The sequence below is a fragment of the Stenella coeruleoalba genome, assembly GCF_951394435.1.
Source record: "Stenella coeruleoalba genome assembly, chromosome: 3".
NCBI classification, from domain to species: Eukaryota; Metazoa; Chordata; class Mammalia; order Artiodactyla; family Delphinidae; genus Stenella; species Stenella coeruleoalba.
The window spans coordinates 136,182,927-136,205,821 of NC_137148.1; the positions used below are offsets into that span (position 1 = coordinate 136,182,927).

The following is a 22,895-nucleotide window of genomic DNA, read 5'->3' on the forward strand; positions in this document are numbered from 1 at the left end:
TGCATTCCTATACACTAATGATGAAAAATCTGAAAGGGAAATTAAGGAAAAACTCCCATTTACCATCTCAACAAAAAGGAAAAAATACCTAGAAATAAACCTACCTAAGGAGACAAAAGACCTGTACTCAGAAATCTGTAAGACACTGTTGAAAGAAATCAAAAATGACACAAAGCGTTAGAGAGATATACCATGTTCTTAGATTGGAAGAATCAACATTGTGAAAATGACTGTACCACCCAAAGCAATATACAGATTCAATGCAATCCCTATCAAACTACCAATGGCATTTTTCACAGAACTAAAACAAAAAATTTCACAATTTGTATGGAAACACAAAAGACCCCGAATAGTCAAAGCAATCTTCAGAAAGAAAAACGGAGCTGGAGGAATCAGGCTCCCTGACTTCTGACTATACTGCAAAGCTACAGTAATCAAGAAAGTATGGTACTGGCACAAAAAACAGAAATATAGATCAATGGAACAGGATAGACAGCCCAGAGATAAACGCACACACATATGGTCACCTTATTTTTGATAAAGGAGGCAAAAATATACAATGGAGAAAAGCCTCTTCAGTAAGTGGTGATGGGAAAACTGGACAGCTACATGTAAAAGAATGAAATTAGAACACTCCCTAAGACCATATACAAAAATAAACTCAAAATGGATTAAAGACCTAAATGTAAGGCCAGACACTATAAAACTCTTAGAGGAAAACAAAGGCAGAACACTCTATGACATAAATCACAGCAAAATCCCTTTTGACCCACCTCCTAGAGAAATGGAAATAAAAACAAAAATAAGAAAATGGGACCTAATGAAACTTAAAAGCTTTTGCACAGTGAAGGATACCATAAACAAGATGAAAAGACAACCCTCAGAATGGGAGAAAATATTTGCAAACGAAGCTACTGACAAAGGATTAATCTCCAAAATTTATAAGCAGCTCATGCAGCTCAATACCAAAAAAACAAACAATCCAATCCAAAAATGGGCAGAAGACTTAAATAGACATTTCTTCAAATATGTACAGATTGCCAACAAACACATGGAAGGATGCTCAATATCACTAATCATTAGAGAAATGCAAATCAAAACTACAATGAGGTATCACCTCACACCAATCAGAATGGCCATCATCAAAAAATCTACAAACAATAAATGCTGGAGAGGGTGTGGAGAAAAGGGAACCCTCTTGCACTGTTGTTGGGAATGTAAATTGATACAGCCACTATGGAGAACAGTATGGAGGTTCCTGAAATAACTAAAAATAGAACTACCGTACGACCCAGCAATTCTACTACTGGGCATATACCCTGAGAAAACCATAATTCAAAAGGAGTCATGTACCACAGTGTTCATTGCAGCTCTATTTACAATAGTCAGGACATGGAAGCAACCTAAGTGTCCATTGACAGATGAATGGATAAAGAAGATATGGCACATATATACAATGGAATATTACTCAGCCATAAGAAGAAATGAAATTGAGTTATTTGTAGTGATGTGGGTCGACCTAGAGTCTGTCATACAGAGTGAATTAAGTCAGAAAGAGAAAAACAAATACTGTATACTAACACATATATATGGAATGTAAAAAAAGAAAAAAAAAGGTTCTGAAGAGCCTTGGGGCAGAACAGGAATAAAGATGCAGATATAAAGAATGGACTTGAGGACAAGGGGAGGGGGAAGGGTAAGCTGGGACAAAGTGAGAGAGTGGCATGGACATATATACACTACCAAATGTAAAATAGCTAGTGGGAAGCAGCCGCATAGCACAGGGAGATCAGCTCAGTACTTTGTGTCCACCTAGAGGTGTGGGATAGGGAGGGTGGGAGGGAGATGCAAGAGGGAGGAGATATGGGGATATATGTATAGCTGATTCACTTTGTTATACAGCAGAAACTAACACACCATTATAAAGCAATTATACTCGAAAAAAAGATGTTAAAAAAATAAAAGAAAATAAATAAAAGAAAATAAAAATGGGCAGAGGACCTGAATACATATTTTTCCAAAGCAGATATACAAATGGCCAACAGACACATGAAAAGATGCTCAGCATCACTAATCATCAGGGAAATGAAAATCAGAACCACAGTAAGATATCACCTCACACCTATCAGAGAGCATTGGGATCTTAGGCAAGGGTTAGAATTGAAAGTGAGGGAGGGTTGCATAGAGAAGAATGGATTTCCAACACAGAATTCACTGGAAAGATAGAAAGATTAAAGAAATAGACAGATGATCAAAGAAAGCAAACCTCCTTCTACACAATTTTGCCCGCAAGAAGCTCTGGTTTGAGGGATGGGATTAGATGTTGGGATCAAAAAGGTGGGTCAAAAAGAAGAACCAAAAAAAAAAAAAAAAATGTCTAAACAGAGAAAGCCCATTGGAGGACAAAAGTTTCACAAATTTTTCTTTATTTTGACTTTCAGTTAAGGCTGAAATCAACCTGTCCTTTTCATTCACTCATTCATTCTATTGCTCATCTAATAAATATTTATTGAGCACATACAATCCATCAGACAGTGTGCAAGCTCCTTGGATGAGCAAAAAGAAACACTGCCTGCTCTCATTGAGTATGAAGTCTAGGAAGAGAGAGGCAGATATTGATCCAATAATCACGTGGAGGAGTGAGTAAACAGAAACCAGGGGGAATGCCATGAAGGAGAGCGGTGTGGTTTTCTGAGAGCAGAGAAGAAAGGAACCTCACCTAGACTGGGGTGGGGAGGGGCAAAATAGTCTCCCTGAAGAATTGACCCTTGACTTGAGGTGTGAAGAACCATAGGCCCCTGGCAAGGAATAAGCCACGGCAAATGGAGGCCAAAGTCACTTTTAATGGGTCCAGCTTAGGTAAGACTAGCAATACTGGTAATCAGAAAATCTAAGTTTAAGATGTAGACCCTCCAAGAACCCTCTCTGTGAGACGTTTAGCTAAGTCATTTGTACTTTCTGGGCCTCCATTTGATGATCTGTAAAATGGGGATGATAGACTAAAGTGATGTTTCTCAAAACATGATGTGCCGATCTTCTGTAGTAGAATCAATTGGGTTGCTTGTGAAAAATATTAATTCCTGGACCTCACTTCAGACCTACTGGATCAAAATATCTGTGGCTAGGACCCAAGAATCTACATTTTTAAGGCTCACTCTAGGTGACTGTTATGCTCAGTAAAGTTTGAGCATCACAGGCTGTGTAGGCAAACTTTTGCCTGCTAAATGGCTCCCTATTTCTTTCTAAATTTCTAGGTTCTCAATGGAGCAGCACCAAGAAGAGGTGAGGTGGGCAGTCCTCCAGACTGAGCAAGGAAACATTCTGAAGTTTTCAGGTGACAACAAAGGTCTGAGCTTTTATACCTGGAGCTGGGCCAACTGTTTTAGGGACAGCTTGACTTGAGAGAAAATAGCTCCAGGCTGAATTTTTTTTTTTTTGCTCTTCACTTTCCACTCCACCCCTGGGATTTACTTGATTTACTTGAAAATATATATTCAATGAAGTCTGTTCCCTGCCCTTTTCCCTCCTTTCTTCTTCCCTTCTTGTGGATCTGGTTCTCTGCAGTATCGGGGGCCAGTGGAGGTTCCCATGGGTCCCCCTTCCTTCCATACCTTTCTAGGGCACAAATGGTCGGCCTCTGATATGATGGTTTATAGTCTGTGAGCCTTTGGCTTGCTACACAGGGAAAATTCCTGTTGACACTAATTGTACCAGGGACCAAGAATTACAGGCTGAGATCCGGCTGCCTCGCCTGCTGGACCAAGCCATTTCCCTTTCCCTCTGCACAGCAAGCTCACAGAGCCTACTGCCCAAGGCCACCAATAGCCATACTGGCTTGGCCTCCAACCTCACTTGGAGTTCTCTGTGTGAAGAAATATTTCCAACAAGTCCTGGGGTCTCTAGGTGTGGTAGAGCCAATCTCACAGGTTGCTTCTCAAAGGCCAGGTATATTATTTCTGCCTACCTGATAGAATTCTTGTATTAAAATGAGATAGTGCATGTAAAGCACATAACACCAGCCTAGCACACAGTAGCTCTCAACAAATGTTAGTTAGTGTTCTTTATATTTTTGTTATTTTTCTAGCCACTGTTTGTTCAGGGGTATTTATAAGGAAATAAAAAAGAAATCAGTTATATCAACTGGCAAGTAAAGGGTTGAAAGTACCATTGAGAGATCAACTAGGAAAATCTGTACCTAAATACTCCAGATACTGAGAAATATGTTGTATGTTAAGACTATACAAAACATCAACAATAACTAATAATTACTGAGAGCTTTCTAGGTGCTAGGCAAAGTTTCACTTAATCCTCATAATAACTTGATGGAGTAAATACTAAATCCCCATTTTACAGATAAACAGAAGCTTAAATAAATGAAGTAAAGTCACAAAGTCACAAAGCTAGGAAGTAGCAGCAACTAGAATTTGATCTGATGCTTAATAAGCTATTTCCTTAGGTCTAACTGATATCTCTCATGCTGTATTTGGAGGCTATATCTGCTCACGCTCTCTCTCTCTCTCTCTCTCTCTCTCTCTCTCTCTCTCTCTCTGCCTCTCTCCCTCTCTCCCTCTCTCCCTCTCTCTCCCTCTCTCCCCCCCACCCCGAGATAGACAACAGTTGATTGCCATCATGGGGTCAATAACCTTTGCAGTCCTTAAAGCAATTATTAGATCAGGTCTCTTCCCCTTCTTCTTGGAAGAATTAAGGCTCAAGCCTGATACAAGCCCTTGATCTCATTTGAGGTTCCCAGGGAGGGTTAGGAGGAGAGATGCAATCCTCAGATGCAACCCAGAGAAGGGCCCGTGTTTGCATTGTGCGATTAGTACACAGACCACATCAACTTCTGCCTTTCTGACCCATGTCTCTGGCCTGCTGAGGTGCCCAGAAATTTCTGTCATTTTATCAGTGAGGTCAGCCTGCAGCCAAGCTTGGGTTATCTGAGAGGTGAAAAGTATCAACTTAGAATCAAACCACCTCTGTTCCAATCCCATCTCTGAATAATCTTGAGCAAGTTAATTAATCACTCTTATCCTGTTTCCTCACCTGTAGATTGGAGCCAATAGTGTCTTCCACAAAAGTGCTGTTTGGAGGGTTAAATGAGATGATGCCTGTGAATTAGCTTGACACATGCTTGGTGCATAACTGCACTCATAGTTAATTAACATAGGTGATTTGGAAGAGGGCAATGCTTACATCTAAATGGATAACACTCCAAAGGATTGGGGAGATATTTGGAAGCCCTTCCAAGAACTTGTAATTCACACCATGCATCTAACTGCGATTATCCCAGGTGCTCCTATCTAGAAGTTTCCACAAACTCTTCCACATACCTTAACCCCCAGCACTTACCAGGGCAGTCCCACAAAAGGCAGAAAACCAAGGCTCCTCCTTCTCCCTTCATCTTTTCACGACTCCCAAGGCAACCTTCCAAATTCGTCTGTCTGGCGTCCAGTAAACAGTAGAGACACGCTGGGCATTTCCTGTCCCAGCATCCCTCAGGACACAATAGAGATGGGCAAAGAAAACGGTCTCTTTCTCACATTCCTCCTTCCTTTGCCATGCCCCGGGGCCTGAAGTGATGTCACACACATTTCCCAAGCATGCCCACCTGCATCCCAGGGTCCTACCCTGTCACCCCTGCCAGAGAAGGCAGAAATCACTCTATGACATCATTCCCTGCCTTGGTCCCCAGGGGCCCAGTCTGTCCTCTCCAAAGCTGGCTCTAACACTTTGTCCAGATACAATTTTTAGATGCCCTCAAGGAAAAAGGTTCCCACCACTTCCTTTAGACCTTTCTGAACTTGGTGGCCACCACAAGTAATTGGTTCAAAGAAACCAAAAGAGGAAGAGGAAGATCGGAGAAACATGAGACCTATGTCATGTATTTATGTGTTTCCTTATTTAACTCACATCACTGTTCACTGTCAGGCACAATCCTCTCTACGTCCTCAGACACACATTCCCGTTATTCATCTTAGACTGTGAACTCCGGGAGGGCAAGAAAGGCCAGCGTCCATTTACTTTATTCAGTGCAAGTTCTGCTCCATGATGAATGGTAAAACACTGGATTAGTTCTGTTGCTCAAGAGTGGAAGAGGTTACACCAAGATAGAGTTAGCAGGAGAGAGGCTCAGCAAACAAAAATAAGAATAACAGGGTGGAGATCAATTGATCAAGGGGTCCTGCCAAGAACTTGGCACTGAAGAAGCCCTTATAAGGAATTCAGAAAAAGTGTGGAGTAAAGCAAAATTTCCACAGCTTTCAGTAGATTCTTAATAAGGTCTAGGACCCAAAAAGTTAAAGAACCACTGGGAAGGGATATCACTTTTTCTTATGAAATTTGGAGGGGAGGGGAATAAGATTAATACATATAAAATTACAGAGAACATCAGTATAATAATAGTGCTACTTTTGACTGAGTGTTGTTTATGAGCCAGGTCCCAGCCTAAGCATTATAGACTACAGTTCCTTTAATTCTTGCGACCACCTATGTTGTTGTAGATTATCTCAAGAAATAGAAAGGATTATCTCCAGGTCTCAGATGAAAAAATGGAGGCTGAAAGAGTTACGTAGCTTGCCCAAGGTCACACATCTGGTCAGCCAAAGCTCGGATTCAAACTCAGACTCCATGCCAGGCTGCAGAAATTGATAACAGCAGTGGCAAAAAAAAAAGAGCCATGGGGGCAGAGTCAAATCTCCAGGCTATGGACTCTGGTTCTGCCTTAGGTAAATCCCTTCCCCTTTCTGGGCCTTTGTGTGTGCCTACATGTAAAATAAGAGCGTTAGACTAGATAAACAAACATTTGATGCAACAATGTTTATAGAACATGCAACAAACATATTCTGTAAAGGTTCAGAGAACAAATATTTTAGGCTTTACAAGACTGTCTCTGTTGCAGCTCCACAGCTCTGCCGGGGTACCGTGAAAGTACCCGTAGACAATACCCAAGCGAATGGGCGTGGCTGTGTTCCAATAAAACTTTATTTACAAAAACAGGCACAAGGCTGGATTTGTTCCATGGGATTATAGCTTGCTGACCCTGGACCAGATGATCTGTAGGGTCCTTCATGGTCTGACATTTCAGAAGTTCGGGTTCTGATTGTAGCAGTGGAGCCCAGAGGGGCCAGTGCCTTAAAAAGTCAGCTGTACGGAGCCTGTTGCCATAACTTTTGTTTTGTTATGTTTTGCTTTAACCTTTGACAGTTTCAACAAGTGTGTTTAGAAAGTAAATCCTGACAGTGGCACTACAAAGGCAGCTTGAAAGAGCTTTAGCCCCAGAAAAATCTCCATTGGTAACATGGACAACTACCTCTGTCTTGTGAAGAGCCTGGTACAAACACAGCTGCGTGCCCACCTTCAAACCATATTGCAACCCAAAGGCCATTTCTTGAGAAATTTGGGGCCCACGACAGATTCCTGGACAAAGTGATGGGCAAAGCCCATGGATAGTAAAGGGACAGCCAGAGTCTTTCAAGAAAACGGCGTACGCTCCCCTTTGTCCTCAACTCTGCAGCACTGCACGTTGGTGTTGGTGACCTGTTTACCTTGTCCCACAGGAGAAGCTGCTAGGGCATAAGGAAGCAGGGACCCATTCTTGGTTCCAGACTCAGTAGGCTTTTCACACTCCACGCTTTGGTGCCCTCACACCCCAGCCCCCAATTCAGGGCTCCCAGGCTCTCCCAGAACATGTGATGTGATGTCAGCCCCTGGATGACTTGGCAACTAATCTTCACAAGTTTACTGCACATGGTTGCTCCAAGCTCTCTCTCACTTAACCGAGACATGCAGTGCATCTAGAATTTCTGGGCTGGGGGAATCCTTTCTCACCAAAGATTGACAAATTGTAATTACCAGAGAGAAAAGCAAATTTGCCCAGAGGGAGCTGAAATCCCTCCCTCCTGGGAGCTTCTGACCTGCTGCCTTTAGAGGAAATGCCTCTAGTGCAGCCAGTGTCCTCTGCTCAGAAGAAAGGGTACTTCTCCTCTTTCCCATCTGGGCTGCAGCAGGGGCAAAAATCCTCCTTCAGGTCCCCAGAGACCCTAGTATACCTCATGAAGCAGAGGCCTCATACCTCCAATTCTTTTTCCATTTTTAGTCTCATTTACTGGGTACTTTGCATTCCAGCTGTGCCACCTGCCAGGCCTGTGGCCTTGGGCAACCACTCTGAGACTCAGTTTGCTCATCTATACAATGTCAGTAGTAATAGCATCCACCTCATAATATTATTAACAGTATTAAGTCAGAAAATGTACATAAGGCATTTGGAGCACAATGCTTACATTGTGGTAAGCACTTAATAACTCACATTATTAAGTGCTGATATTTTCACTATTACTCTGTGCTAGGCACTTTACACACATTATCACATGTAATCCTCACCTCAGCGCTCTGAGGTAGGCACTGTTATGATCTTCATTTCACAGATGAGGAAACCACAGCTCAGAGTCGTTAAGTGACTTGCCCAAGGACGTACAGGTAATAAATTAGTGGACGTGGGACATAAACCCAGGTCTGTTTGATGCCAGTGTTCAGACTCTTAGTCACTTTACTATCCTGCCCAAGGTCACATTAGCAGCTATTAAATAAGGGAAGCAGGATTAGACTCCAAGTTGGCTCTCAAATCTTCAGCAGACTGAGTGCTGGCCTGGGAGGCAAGAAAGCCTGACCCAGGGAGCTCGTCTGCAGAACCTTCTCACCCAGACAGCTCTGCCGTGCCATCCCTTCCCTGACCTCTGCCTCGCTCGGGAACCTGATCACATTCTGTCTTCTACTGTAATTTCCTTCTACTGTAATTTCAGGGCTAACACTGAAACTTCTGCTGCCTTGCTGCCTTTTTTTTTTTTTTTTTCCCCTTAATCTCAGTCTGGTGCAGAGAGAAGGATGCAAGCTTTGGAGCCAGACAATAATGCTTTGAATACCAACGCTGCTTACTCATTGAATGGGCTTGGCCATGTCACAGAACCTCTCTGAACCTCAGTTTCCTCATATGTAAAATGGGGATAATTCCTACCTTGCATTGTTGTAAAGATTTAAGTAAGTGCACATAGAGTACCTAAAACAGTGCCTGCCACATAGTAGGTACTCTCTGAAGGGCACTTTACCAACATCATCATCTCCCATGGCACCTAGCTCAGTGCTAGGTTATTGTTTGCTTGATTTAATTCACCTTTGATTTGCCCGCAGCACCTAGCATGGTCCCTTACACAGAGTAGATGCTCCTGTATACGGCTGGTTGAATTGAAAACTGGAGAGAGCGAGAGAGGGAATACCATGCAAAGCTGCATGATCACAGATGACAGATCTCCCACAGGTCCTCTAAACAGATCTCTGAATCTCCCACAGCCTTGGTCTCCCCACAGGTCAAACTCAGTGGCAGCTTCTCCTAGAGGGCTCACAGAAATGGGAGTTTGCAACATCAGAGATTTCTAATGTAATCAGATGGTTAATGAAAAGGTTCTTCTTCCCTGAGCCTCGAGTGAGTCAGAGCTCTGTGCTTGGCTTTGCCCCAGGGAGTACCAAGAAAATGAAATATCGTCTGTATCCTCATGACACCTAAACAAATGGTCATTTCTCTGGGTCAGATATCAGCCAGAGGGGTTAAAAGGCATCTCCAGTGAAGGGAGGAAAGGAGCAGCAGGGAAAGGACCATGAGCAAGGTGCTTAGTGGGGTACATGGCTCCTGTTAAGGTTAATACCTGTTTGCCTTATGATGGGATGTTCGTTTTGCTTTCGTGAAAGATGCTGCTAAATGACAACGTGTCTGAAATCCACAAGCGTTTTGAACCCCTCATTCTGGCTCAATAATCCCTTCCACATCCTGACACCTGAATCAAGACATAAGTTCTCATTTAGGTAACAAACTGTCCTCTTTTGTAACAACTATAAACCACATCTGTATCTCAGACTTGCTCTTTTTCTTCCTGGCCTTTTGCCACTATAGGAAAATGTCAGATAGGCTAAGTTTTCACATTGCAGCTGGTTACTGTGATTATGTAGACACAGCCTCTACAAATTCAATGGTGTGTTGCTGGCTGTTCAAGAGGTGGTGAAATTAATGCCCAGGGAAGTGGGAAATGGGCCACCACAATCAAAATGTGGACTGGAAACTTGCTCTTCATTCTGCCCCACTCTGTCCCTCCTACATCCCTGTCTTTGTGATAATCACCAGCTTTCTGCCAACCTGCTGGCGTTCTCTTCCTCCTCCCACTTCCCCTTGGGAGTAAAGCAGTTCAAGAGAAGCACCATCATCCTAGACTTAAAGATATAGGAGGATGGTGGGAGCTGAGTGTATGAGACCCCACTCCCACCACCGCTGTGGACAGTGCATTGGAGAAGGGGCAGCATGGTTGCCTTCAGAGGCCTCTTTATCCAGCAAAGGAAGCTGACCACCTGGAACTAGAAGACCTCAAAAGATCATCTGGCCCAGACCCTATCTCCAGACAGATCAGTACATGAGCCCCCCAGGACCAAGGACAATCTCTCCTCTTCATAAGGACCCCTGGTAGAGGCCTGCCCAAGTCGTCCCTGTCTCACAGTCTGCTGTATAAGTCATGAGTAGCTGCCGTGTGTGGCTTCTGTCTGGGGCAGAGGAAGGTGCACCGCTCTGTGGGGCAGGGAAATGGAGTTTGAGAACCCACTCTGCACCTGACTAGCTGTGGGAGTTTACCAATTTTCTCTGCCTCCTCGACCACCTCCAAAATGGGAAGATGGGCAAGCAAGAGTTCTGCTAGCTCTTGAAGAGCTAAATCACTATAAACCAGTGAATCTCTTATTTTAAAATCTTCATATACAACTTAAGCCAGTTTAATTGAAATAGAAAAAGTCTGTTTTTAGGGCTATCTCTATCACAGATTCCTTAATCTCAGGGAACTCCTTGAAATTGTGTATTTTGTGCATTTGAGGGTCTGTAAATTTTGGTGGGAGAGATTAAATCCCTAGATAGGTGTATGATATCCTACCACCTCCAAATATACATATATACATATACATATACATATATATATATATATATATATATATATATATATATATATATATATGAGGTTAGGGACCCACCTTTAGGATGGAGAGCTTAAATGTAAATCACCCTGAATGGCTTCCTGGTTCCCCACCTCTGAATACCAGGCTACAGTGATTATCAAGGGCAGGAAGTAGGAAGCCCTAGATGCAGGATTCTGGACGAGAGTAAAGAAGGCATCAGGCTTTACTTTTTTTTTTTTTTTTTGCTGTGTAGCATGTGGGATCTTAGTTCCTGGACTAGGGATTGAACCCACGCCCCTGCATTGGGAGCATGGAGTCTTAATCACTGGGTTGCCAGGGAAGTCCCCAGGCTTTACCTTTCAGTCTCCAGCTCTCACTACCCATTGCTCTGCCACATGTCTACTAGCCATACAACCTCAGGAATATTCTAACTCTCTCTGAACCATGGTTTTCTCAACTGTCAATGGAGAATGGTATACTTCTGTTAAAAGTTGTTGTGAAGAATAAAAGAAAATGAGTAAATGCTTGGCTATCAGTGGAAACTCAATAAATGTGAGTTCCCTCCCAGCACTAGTAGCTCAGGTCCCAAAACTGACTACTTGGAAGACAGCTCCATCTATAACAATCAATCCACCCCTACCTCAAATGTAAATTGGCACAGTCACTATGGAAAACAGTAAGGAGGTTCCTCAAAAAATTAAAAATAGCTATCCCACGTCTGGGTATATATCCAAAGCAAATGAAAAAAGGATTTCCTTTGCACTCCCATGTTCTCTGCAGCATTATTCACAAGAGCTAAGACATGGAAACAAATGTCCATCAGCTGATGGATGGATAAAGAAGATGTGGCATACACACACACACACACACACACATATACACACAATGGAGTATTATTCAGCCAAGACAAAGAAAGAAATCCCACCATTTGCAGCAACGTAGATAAGACTTGAGGGCATTATGCTAAGTGAAATAAGTCAGACAGAGAAAGACAAATACTACATGATATCACTTATATGTGAATCTAAAAGAAAAAAAAATCCTCATAGAAACAGAGTTAGTTAAGTGGTGGTTACCAGGGGTTGGGTGGGGAGGGGCTGGAGTGGGGAAATGTTGGTCAAATGGTGAAAACTTCCAGTTATAAGATGAATAAGTTCTGGGGATCTAATGTGCAGCATGGTGATCGTAGTTAATAATACTATATCATATACTTGAAAGTTGCTAAGAGAGTAGATCTTAAATGTTCTCACCACAAAAAAAGAAATGGTAATTACGTGACATGTTGGCAGTATTAGCTAACACTATGATGGTAATCACTTTGCGATGTATAAGTGTCTCAAATCAACTTACATAATGTTATATGTCAATTATATCTCAATAAAGCTGGGGGTGAGAATTCACCCCCTTCCTTGCTTCTGGGGGAAAAGTGTGACGTAACAGCTAAGTGCTCAACTTTGGATAGACACGCAGTTGGGTTCAACTCCCAAATTCACTCCTTGATGGCCATGTGGATTTACACATAGTTAAATTTCACTGCACCTTGGTGTCCCATCCACTAAATGAAAATGATTATGAGAATAGTCCTTCTTTCCTAGGGTCGTGAGAAGATGCGACAAGTGGATAAATGTTAACTAACATAAGGCTCTCCCTCGGCATCCTTGGCCATACCCTCTTTCCTAAGTACCATTCACCCACCTTGGGAAGTGTGTCCCTATAGCTGAATGTCCAACATGGAAATCAGGCAGAAAGGGGAAAAGAATTCAACAAATAATCTGGATTCCCCAAGTCCCCTCCCCATTTGCCTGGAGGTCTTACCCCATTCCTACCCCCAGAGAGCCCACAGTTTGTTCATTTCTTTCAGGTCTTGGCTCAAACATCACTTCAGGAAAATCCTGAGCACCCATATAAATTCCAAATGCGCCCCACAGCATTCCATTTCCCCAATCTTGCTTTATTTTCTCTGCTACGCCTGACAGCATAGGGCGCACCTCAGAATTTGCCTACTTATTTGTTGGTCTCCTCCCACTAGAATGGAAGCTCCCCAAGGACAGGGGTCTTTGTCTACTTGGTTCAATTACTCTACCCACAGCGCCTAGAACAGAACCCAGGGCAGACAGGGGGTTCCCAGTTAACAATCTGTTAAATGAATGAGTGATTGAATGAATGATTGACAAGAAGCTTCCGAGTTTTCTTATGAGACCAGAGAGGTTTCACAGGGAGGGAAGGATGGGGGTTGGTCTCAGATCTGACTCAAGTCCCTCTCATTTGACTAACTTTGGAATTCTTCCTCTTTTAGGTGCCACGCAAGTTGCAGAGCCCCCTATATCTGAGTGCTGACTCCAGACGCCCCTCACTAAAGGCAAGCACCCCCAGCCCACTTTTGAAACTGCGGAGTGAATAGGAGGAAAAAAGAATCCCAGTGAGCCACCTGGGGGTGGGGGACAGGGGGATCCCCACGCTCAAGTCACTCTGCCCCCACCCCCGCCCCCGCTCCCCCCACCTCTTACCCTCCCCCTACTAGCCTGCCCTCGGGGAGACGGGGGGCGCGGCCCGCCTCCGGGCTGAGCAGGGTGGCGGCGTCGGGGCTGCGGGCGCCTTCGCCGGACCCGCATTGCCCCCTAGTGCCGCGCGGAGTCAGGGCGCCGGGCTCCCCCGCCTGATGTCACCGCCGTGCAGTCATCCCAGAGGCGGCTCATTGAAAGCAGACCCTCCTCGGCGCTAGCTGGGCGGAGGCGCCGCTGTCCGCAGACCCGTCGCGGGCCGGGCAGAGCCGGGCGCCCCCTGCCCCGCCGCCCGCTCCTCCCCGCCGCTCCCCGCGAGCCCGGCCCGGCGCTCCTGACGTGGACCATTAAACTTGGAGCTGCCGCCTCGTCCCCTCTCTCCTCCTCTTCGCTCTGACAGGCGAGCGAGCGGCTCGGCGCAGGCAGGAGACGTGCTGCCGGGCTGGGCTGCCCGGGGGAGATGACTTCTCGCCAGGAGGACGCCTTTGGGAAGAAGACCACGGGGGAAGCAAAGTTTCAGGGCAGCTGAGGAGCCTTCACCAGCCCTTCCCAGCCCTGTCACCCCTCTGGCTATGGAGGGCGGACTCTAAAATGAATCCCGATCTGGACACCGGCCACAACACAGCAGCACCTGCCCACTGGGGAGAGTTGAAAAATGCCAACTTCACTGGCCCCAACCAGACCTCGAGCAACTCCACACTGCCCCAGCTGGACATCACCAGGGCCATCTCCGTGGGCCTGGTGCTGGGCGCCTTCATCCTCTTTGCCATCGTGGGCAACATCCTAGTCATCTTGTCTGTGGCCTGCAACCGTCACCTGAGGACGCCCACCAACTACTTCATTGTCAACCTGGCCATTGCCGACCTGCTGCTAAGCTTCACTGTGCTGCCCTTCTCTGCGGCCCTGGAGGTGCTCGGCTATTGGGTGCTGGGCCGTATCTTCTGTGACATCTGGGCTGCCGTGGATGTCCTGTGCTGCACAGCCTCCATTTTGAGCCTGTGCGCCATCTCCATCGACCGCTACATCGGGGTGCGCTACTCTCTGCAGTACCCATCGCTGGTCACCAGGAGGAAGGCCATCTTGGCACTCCTCGGTGTCTGGGTCTTGTCCACGGTCATCTCCATTGGGCCTCTTCTTGGGTGGAAGGAGCCGGCGCCCAATGATGACAAGGAATGTGGGGTCACTGAAGAACCCTTCTATGCTCTCTTCTCCTCCCTGGGCTCCTTCTACATCCCTCTGGCGGTCATTCTGGTCATGTACTGCCGGGTCTACATCGTTGCCAAGAGGACCACCAAGAACCTGGAGGCTGGAGTCATGAAGGAGATGTCCAACTCCAAGGAGCTGACCTTGAGGATCCACTCCAAGAACTTTCATGAGGACACCCTCAGCAGTACCAAGGCCAAGGGCCACAACCCCAGGAGTTCCATAGCTGTCAAACTTTTTAAGTTCTCCCGGGAAAAGAAAGCGGCCAAGACCTTGGGCATTGTAGTCGGTATGTTCATCTTGTGTTGGCTACCCTTCTTCATCGCTCTACCACTTGGTAAGTTGGGGACTGGCGGAGGGGAACGGGGCATTTTCAGATCTTGGGTTTACTGATGAGCTTACTATAAAGTTTTTTGTGGGTTTTAGTTTTTTATGCAGTCTGTGTGTTTGGAGGTTGGGGAATGTTGTTTGTTCTGCAAAGGCTTTGCAGATTGGGTAGGTGGCTAAGAACCAACTCAGGTGTTAGTGAAACGCGCTAAGGTACGAGTCACTTGAAATAGAACCTCAGGAGGCAAATCTGGTATGTGCAATGACTCATTCAACAGCCTTGGTTTAATAATTTAAAAGGACACTGGACTTGAACATCACACCAGCGTTATTACAGTAGTAATCATGTGCCCACTAAGGTGGTGTCACTAATGCTGCATACAAAATAGTTTGTAGTTACCGCAGACACGGCATTTGGGAAGCAGGGAGGCAGCTCGTACACAGAAAGGCAGTTTTCATTCAGCATTTCCAGGGCTCCTGCAGAGATCCACGCTCCTCAAGAGCTTTGCAGAGGCTGCCTTCTCCCTCTCCTCCTTTCACCACTTGCTATCACCTCCATGCACTCCCTCCATTACGAGTTAATAAGAGCATTTTACAGCCTCACAGCCCCAACCAGCCTTTATCTAAAGCTTGAGATTTGAAAGAGAAGGAAGACGGCCAGAGGGTCACACATTCTCAGTTTTCACCCCAAAATATCCCTAACTCTGGTGGTTTATGGAATGTCCAGAATTAAATTATAGTTGCCCCTCACCTTCAGCTACCAGACACCAAGTCCTGCTAGTATGAAACTGAGCCCTTTCTCTCCTGTGAAAATGTGCCCATCTTCTTTTGTTTGGGAGTCCTACTAAGTGAGTTGTTCAAAAGGCTACCTGACTTCCTCTAAGGATGAAGCCAAGGTCTGGGTAGGAGGTAAACCTAGAGGAGGGTACTGTGACATGCTGTCCACACGGCTCAGGAAACACTTGTCCCTTCTCTGAGGCAGTGATCTGCTTTGATTTCTTTTTCTATCCCTGGGGGACACTCCAGAAAATGAATGGAGGGAGGTAATTATGACAGAGTCATGTGCTGTGATCTCAGAAGAGACAACAGCTGTTACTTGCCATGGACCACTAACACCTACAGTCACACCAGGGGCTCAGTTGGAACTGAACATAAACAAATCCCCAAAGTAACAAAAATCCTAAAGACACACTGCTTCCAAGAGAAAGAGCCAAATAGAAAGAGGGTAAACTGATGTCGGGAGTTTCCGTTTAAAAATGATAAAGAAAAACTGTTTAACCTACTCTCCATATTGTCATTTCTAAGGCTAGCTTTCGAGCTAATGCCTTTCAGAAATATTTTCAGCGTGTTAAGTGGAGAGGGTTTGAAGCTCTACCCCAAGTAGTGATCACATCCCGCTGCCCAGCTTTCTTTTCTTTCCCAAGGTCTCAGGGTCCTTTCGCAGGCTTTTCCAGTTAAAGTGGATGACAGTTCACACTCCATTGGACCATGCAAAGATCGTGGTTGCACATGGAGTGATTTGGCCAATAATTAGCCATGTGACCTTGGGCAAATGATGACTTCTCTGTGAGCCTCAGTTTCTTCATCTGCAAAATAGGGCTAATTACTATTTGTTCCATGGGGTTTGCACTAGTACATGGAAAGGACTTAATACGGTGTCTGGTACACAGCAAAGACTCAATGAAAGTTAGCTCTTAGTAGTACAAACCAAACCCCAATACCCCCTGCAGCTAAAACTGTGTTTTCTTCTCCATTCAGTTGCCAATACCTGTTATTAAAGGCTCAGAAGGGAACTAGATCCTTTTCCTTTCTTCCTTCTTCCCCCCACCGCCCCCCCCCCCCCCCGCCACCCCCGATCCTCAGCTGGCAGAGGCTGTGACCAGAGCATCCTCAGGAAAGACAAAGCCCCAGCAGGATGCAGGAGTGGATCAAAGGTGCAGGCTTTTACTTTAGGTGGCAGGGGAAACAACTGAAGAGGCTGCCAGCATGTTGAAATGGAAAGAGTACTGCTCTGAAGGTCAGGAGCAATAGAGTTATGTATGTGAGCTTTGCCATAGATTAGCTCTGTGAACTTAGGTGTGTTGCTTTACCAGCTGGGCTTCAGGTCTCACTTCCAGGGACCAAGAGGGCTGGACTCGATCAAGGGCTCTCAGACTTCAATAAGGATCAGAATCATTTGTGGAACTAGATAAAAATTCAGCTTCTAAGACCTAACGCATAGAGAATCCGAGCCAGTACATCAGAGAAGTCCCAGGAATCACGTTTAACCAGCCCACCAGGTGATTCTGAAGAGGTGATCCCCAGACCAGGCTTTGAGAAGCACCGGCCAGGGGATCTCTCTGCTCCTTTCAGGCTCCAACCTCCTGGACACCCAGGTTTTTAAACGCTGCAAAGGTTAGCACTTCACCACCCACGCGGTGGTGCAGGACGATGTGGCTTCTCTCTGGGTCCTGTTCTTCACACCCACCCTCAGTTTCTTCTCACTTATACTATTTCAGTTTCCCCCCTCTTTCTGTCCATGCCTTTCTGAGACCTTATGTTCCTAACATATCAGGTCCTTGGCTTCCATGCCACAGAAAGTGAGATGTTCTTGCCACCCTGATGCTATCAGAGCTTGTTTCTCTTCTCCTTGACTTGAAGACTTCCTGACCAACTGTTATCTGCCGGAGTTCTCCCAGTGTGCTGTCCCTGAGCTGAGTCTATCCACATGCTTCTCCCCTGGAAATCCAACCCTTGGCGGGTAAGGAGTGTGGACTCCAGGCCTTGAATTTGGGATGGACTTCGAAAGTTACTCAAGAGTTTCAAACAGAGAAGGTGCTTAATTAACATGTTCTTAGTAATTTATCAATAGAAAGAGCATCTGAGCAAAATGAGATGTGGGCTTCTACTTCGTCTGAGTTCAAATAACACCCAAATAAAAGTAGCATGGGGCTTCCCTGGTGGCACAGTGGTTGAGAGTCCGCCTGCCGGTGCAGGGGACACGGGTTCGTGCCCCGGTCCGGGAAGATCCCACATGCCGCGGAGCGGCTAGGCCTGTAAGCCATGGCCGCTGAGCCTACGCGTCCAGAGCCTGTGCTCCGCAACGGGAGAGGCCACAACAGTGAGAGGCCCAAGTACAGCAAAAAAAAAATAAAAAAATAATAAAAATAAATAACATGATGTAGAACAATAACTCCTTTGGAATCTGATGCAGGTTCCAAATTCTAAATTTTCCATGAAAGGCTTTTCACTCAGAAGGGGAGAAAGCAGATCTGGGGGAAGCCAGTGGTTGGCAAACAGAGAAGCCCAGGTAGGAGTAAACTTCTAGTTGGCGATAGACTTCCAGGTGCCTGGAAGTTTCTATCGCTGTGTTTGTCTTCTCCGTGGAAGAGGAGGGTTGGGATTCCTCCTGGGAAGGAAGGAAAATAGCCTTGCCCCCTACAGGGTCCTGGTCAGGGGCCCCATTTGTTTTCCTTCCTCCCTTGTTTTTATTTTTGCGAGCGAGGTTGGACTGCCTGCAGAGACAGGCCTCCCATCTCCTGTGGAGCCCTCCCCACCTGTAACACCCTCCCTATCTCCTCCCACCCTTTTTCCCTGTGGCCTCACACCAAGTTGGGCCAGGGACCAGCTCTCACTTACTCAGGAGCAGGGATGGAGCCACCAAACAAGGACCTCTTTATTCAGCCCCTGGAATCAGGCCATGGAGGGACAGGAAATAATTGGAATATAATATAGTAGCATTTCTACTTGATGGGCGATGTGCATGGTGTCCAAGGAATCTTCAGCTGCCTGGCATTACAATGAAGGCCAACTCCCACCCGCCTGGTCAGGGTTCAAGAAGCGGCTGGGCTATTGAGGGATATGCATTGCACTGGGGTGCAGGGGGGTGTGTAGTAGATGGGGGTGCGGGTGGGTAGCAGGAAGCGCTGGGCAGCCAACTGGTAGCTGGGCTTGGTGTGTTGTTTCGAAAACACTGGAACCTTGCCTCGCTCCAAATCCTTCTTCCGTCTTTTAAAATGCTGAAAGGCATCAGGAAGCCATTATTGAACTAACTGCTTTCCCCTCCAAATAAATGGTCAGCTTCAAAGAAACAGTTGTAATCTCTATAGTACTTGAACCAAATCGGAATCCCTCTCTCCATTGATTTGTTTCTCCAGTCCTCTCATTCAGATTAGGGCTGATGAATTTCCAGCTCCCACAAGAGCATAAGGGAGGGTGGGGGTCTCAGAGATGACTCAGGACAGAGCCACCCCCACAGACACACACACTAATCCTCCAGTTCTGAGGTTTCAAAACACAGGGATTTGAGTTGCTCACAGGGAAATCAATTGGTTTGAGTGAGGGAAAATTTTACACACAGGGAATCCTTCCTAGAAGAGGGAGATCTTACTGCAGGAAAATACATTCAGTCATTTATAAAATCATTAATGAAGACTTCCTAAAGCACCTACTATGTGCTAGGCTTTGTACTAATCACTGGGTTGTTGAACCAAAGCAAACATGGCCCCTGCGTGCAGGAGGCTCACAGCCTAGTGAGATCCTATTATCATGGAGCACATACTATGTACCAGACATTCTGCTAGGCCCTCTACAGACATTATCTCACTAATCCTCACAGCTACCCTGACAGGGGAAAGTAATAGCTCCCTCTCGACAGTTAAATATACTGAAGCTCAGAGAGGTTAGACTTCTTGCCCAAGGTCACACAGCAAGTAAATGGTAGAGACAAGAATTGAATCCGTGTCTGTCAGAACAGGCACTTACCTGGTCCAGTGCACAAAGATGTCTGACCTTTTTGCTTTCTGGTCCCAACCTGCTCTCATAGCAAATGTTCTCCAGGAACCCCAGAGCCACCTTGTCAAAAGCTGATTATTCTACTTCTGTTACAAAACCCTGTCTTTCTTCCATTCCCTACTCACCCCTGAAAAAAATTCACTCATAAACTATCAGGGAAGGTCATCCACATTCTAGCTCAGGGCTCGGCTTTCTCTCTACCTCCTGCACTGTGTATGACATGGGTCTCTCAACATTGGGCATTTAGTCACCCCAACCAGGAATAAAAAGTGAGATCTTGGCCTTCATATAGGGACTTGTTTCCACATCTTTAATCATTCATTCATTCATTCATTCACTGAATAAGTATGTATTTATTGGAAGCCTACTAGGTCCAGGCGTTGTGTATTTATTGGAAGCCTACTAGGTCCAGGCGTTGTGCTGGAGGTCCAGGCGTTGTGCTGGAGCAAAGCAGCTGTGTTTCACGTTCTCATAGAATTTAGTTCTAGTGAGGAACACAGATAATTTGAAAAATACACACATGCAAATAAACATAAATGCAAATCGTGAAAAAAGTTTGAAGAAAAGGGGTATGCTGCTGTTAGAAGTATACGACAGGGATCGGTGTATTACAGGGATCCCTGACTGGCATTTAGGCAGAACCCTGAACAGTTTGGAGGAGTTAATTCAGTGAAAGGGGCAGGTAGAAGAAGAGAGCTCCAGGCAGAAGGAAGGGCACACCTGAAAGTCCTGAGGGAGGAGCTGGTAGGGAACTACCAGAGCCCAGAGAACAGAGGGGAGGCAGGTGCAAGTCGAGGCTGGAGGTGCAGGCACAGGTTGGGCCATGCAGGGGCTTTTGTGCCACATTAATGATTTTAGATTTTATGATAAATTGCCATGGCCAGTACCGAAGGGTTTGAAGCCGACAAGAGAGACAATCTGATTATGTGTTTAAAAGATGACCCAGGCAGCTACATGGAGCACAGAGCAGAGATGGGGCAGTTAGGAGGCTGTAATCCCAGTGAGCGCTGGTGGTAATTTAGACCACACTGGTAGCAGTGGAGGTGGAGAGAAGTAGACAGATTCAAGGACTTGGGGATGGGTTGGTTATGATACAGGAGAATAAGAGATGTATCTGGAATAGCCCTGAGTTTACTGGGTGAAACACAACCAAGAGGATTCCTCCCAGGATCTCCTCAGACCCCATTCATCAGGGCTCACAAGATACCATGCTAGGAATGATACGCCAGACACTCTTATGAGGTGAGTGGACAAAATGTCCCAACCCAAAAACCAGGAGCCATGACCATCAGCAAACCCAGTTGCTCATTAGAAACATCTGGCAGGGGACTGCTTTCAAAAGCACAGATTCTTGACCTCCACCACAGACCTTTGTATCAGAATCTTTCATGATGGGGCCATGAATCTCAATTTTTAACCAGTTCTCACAGGCAATTATGCCACCAGCATAGCACTAGTCCTCCCCATGCCTGGGAACCTGGAATGAACACCCCTTGGAGAACCAGAGTTTGGTTAAACTTCCCCCAGTGCAGCCAGAAACATCCCCAGTCCTGCCCAGTCTCTCGGGCCAGTCCATACAGAGGAAGGCAGAGGATTGTTAGGAGGGAAGGTGAACTCTTCAAACTAGAGCCTCCCTGGAGAAGGGGAGGAGAATGAGCCCTGTGGAAGCAGGTCTTCAATGTAGCAGGCAACACTGCTCAACACTAAGTGTTCTATATAGCTTGTAATTCTCACAGCCCCTCTGCAGAGCAAGGATCATCACCCTGTGTCTAGAGTTCAGAGAGGTTCGGTAAATTGCCCAAGGTCACACAGCTAGTAAATGATAGAATCTATTAGACTCCATATTTGGCACTCAATAAACATATGTTATATTATTCTTGTTGTTACTACAGTGCTTCCACACATTTGTCTGAGGTCTGGTGCCCATGGGTGATAACATTTTTACTGGCTCATGACAAAATGAAAGAAGAGTTAGGAAAATCCTGTGTTTTTCCAAATGTACTCAATATAAATGACTGTTCTTTTGTTCTAAAGACTATGTCCTGTCTATTTTGGGAAACTGAAATAACATTTCTTTAATGGGATGATGGTAATAAGTGATAGTGATAGTCATTGTGTGTGTGTGTGTGTGTGTGTGTGTGTGTGTGTGTGTGTGTGTATGTGGTATTCTACTTGGCAAAAGAAAAAGTTGGTAACCCTATGTCTGTCCCCACCAAAAATTTTTTTTGAAATTTTACTGTGAGTCTCCTAAAGTCTTAGAATCATGGGAGACACCATGATAGTTAGGCACGATAAATATTTGTGGGAGAAAGCAGGAAGAAAGGGGGAGGGTGATTTATCCTCTCAGTGATGGATAAACAAATTAGCCTCAGCTTTGCCATAAGAGTCAAAGGCTTAGGGCGGGGGGCAGGGGGGCGGTGAGGGGGAAGGATGATGTGTGTGGAGTCATGCTTGTCAGGTATGATAGGATGGGGGCCATTTGTGGAAGCACCCAGTCCTTCTGGGGTGAAACAGACCACAGAAATGCCAGTGGGCATGTGTGTAGCTGCAGTGCCATCACAGATGGGCCTATTAAGATCTCTAATGCAGGAGATGCCTTTACCTGAGTATGTGTGGCTCATAAAAATAACTGATGGCCACCAGGCCACAATGGGAAATTGCTTTCTCCCACATCTGCAGGATGTCACTGTGCTCCCTAACCACATCTGATAACAGTAATACTAATAGCTCCATTTATTAGGTCTTGCCATGTGCCTGGCTTAACCAGGCTAAGGGTGCTTTCTATGCAGGCTCTCATTCACTCCTCTCCAGAGGCTTACCAGATGGACACTATGGTTGTCTCCATTTTACAGATGAGGAAACTGAAGTTCAGAGAGATTGGGTGATTTGCCTCAGGCCACCCAGCTGATTAGTGACAGAACCTGGATTCACATCTAGGCAATCGGAATAAGCTAAAGGGCTCATTACTGGGGGTATACTAGGTGTGGGGCTCTGAGCCCTGATTTATGGAAGCCCAGAGAGGCCCTAGGGAAAGCAGAGTCTATTCTGAGAAGATGGAAAGGAAGGGCAAGTGGCTGCCTGTTATTCAGCAACCAAAAGGCACCATATCCT

The 22,895-nt window shown here is 45.7% G+C and overlaps 1 protein-coding gene and 1 long non-coding RNA gene across 5 annotated transcripts in view; both read left to right on the top strand.

The window, feature by feature from the left end:
• The window catches only part of LOC307184152, a 503,327-nt gene extending 499,388 nt beyond the window's left edge, over nt 1-3,939 (top strand). For all 4 annotated transcript variants that reach the window (XR_013827669.1, XR_013827670.1, XR_013827671.1 and 1 more), the window contains one exon: nt 3,255-3,939. This is a non-coding gene — a long non-coding RNA (uncharacterized lncRNA). The remainder of the gene's footprint in view (nt 1-3,254) is intronic.
• A 9,483-nt stretch (nt 3,940-13,422) lies between these two features.
• The window catches only part of ADRA1B (adrenoceptor alpha 1B), a 60,356-nt gene continuing 50,883 nt past the window's right edge, over nt 13,423-22,895 (top strand). Inside the window, exon 1 of the mRNA XM_079918137.1 lies at nt 13,423-15,021. Within this exon, the coding sequence (XP_079774263.1) occupies nt 14,073-15,021 (949 nt within the window). The 5' untranslated portion in view covers nt 13,423-14,072. The remainder of the gene's footprint in view (nt 15,022-22,895) is intronic.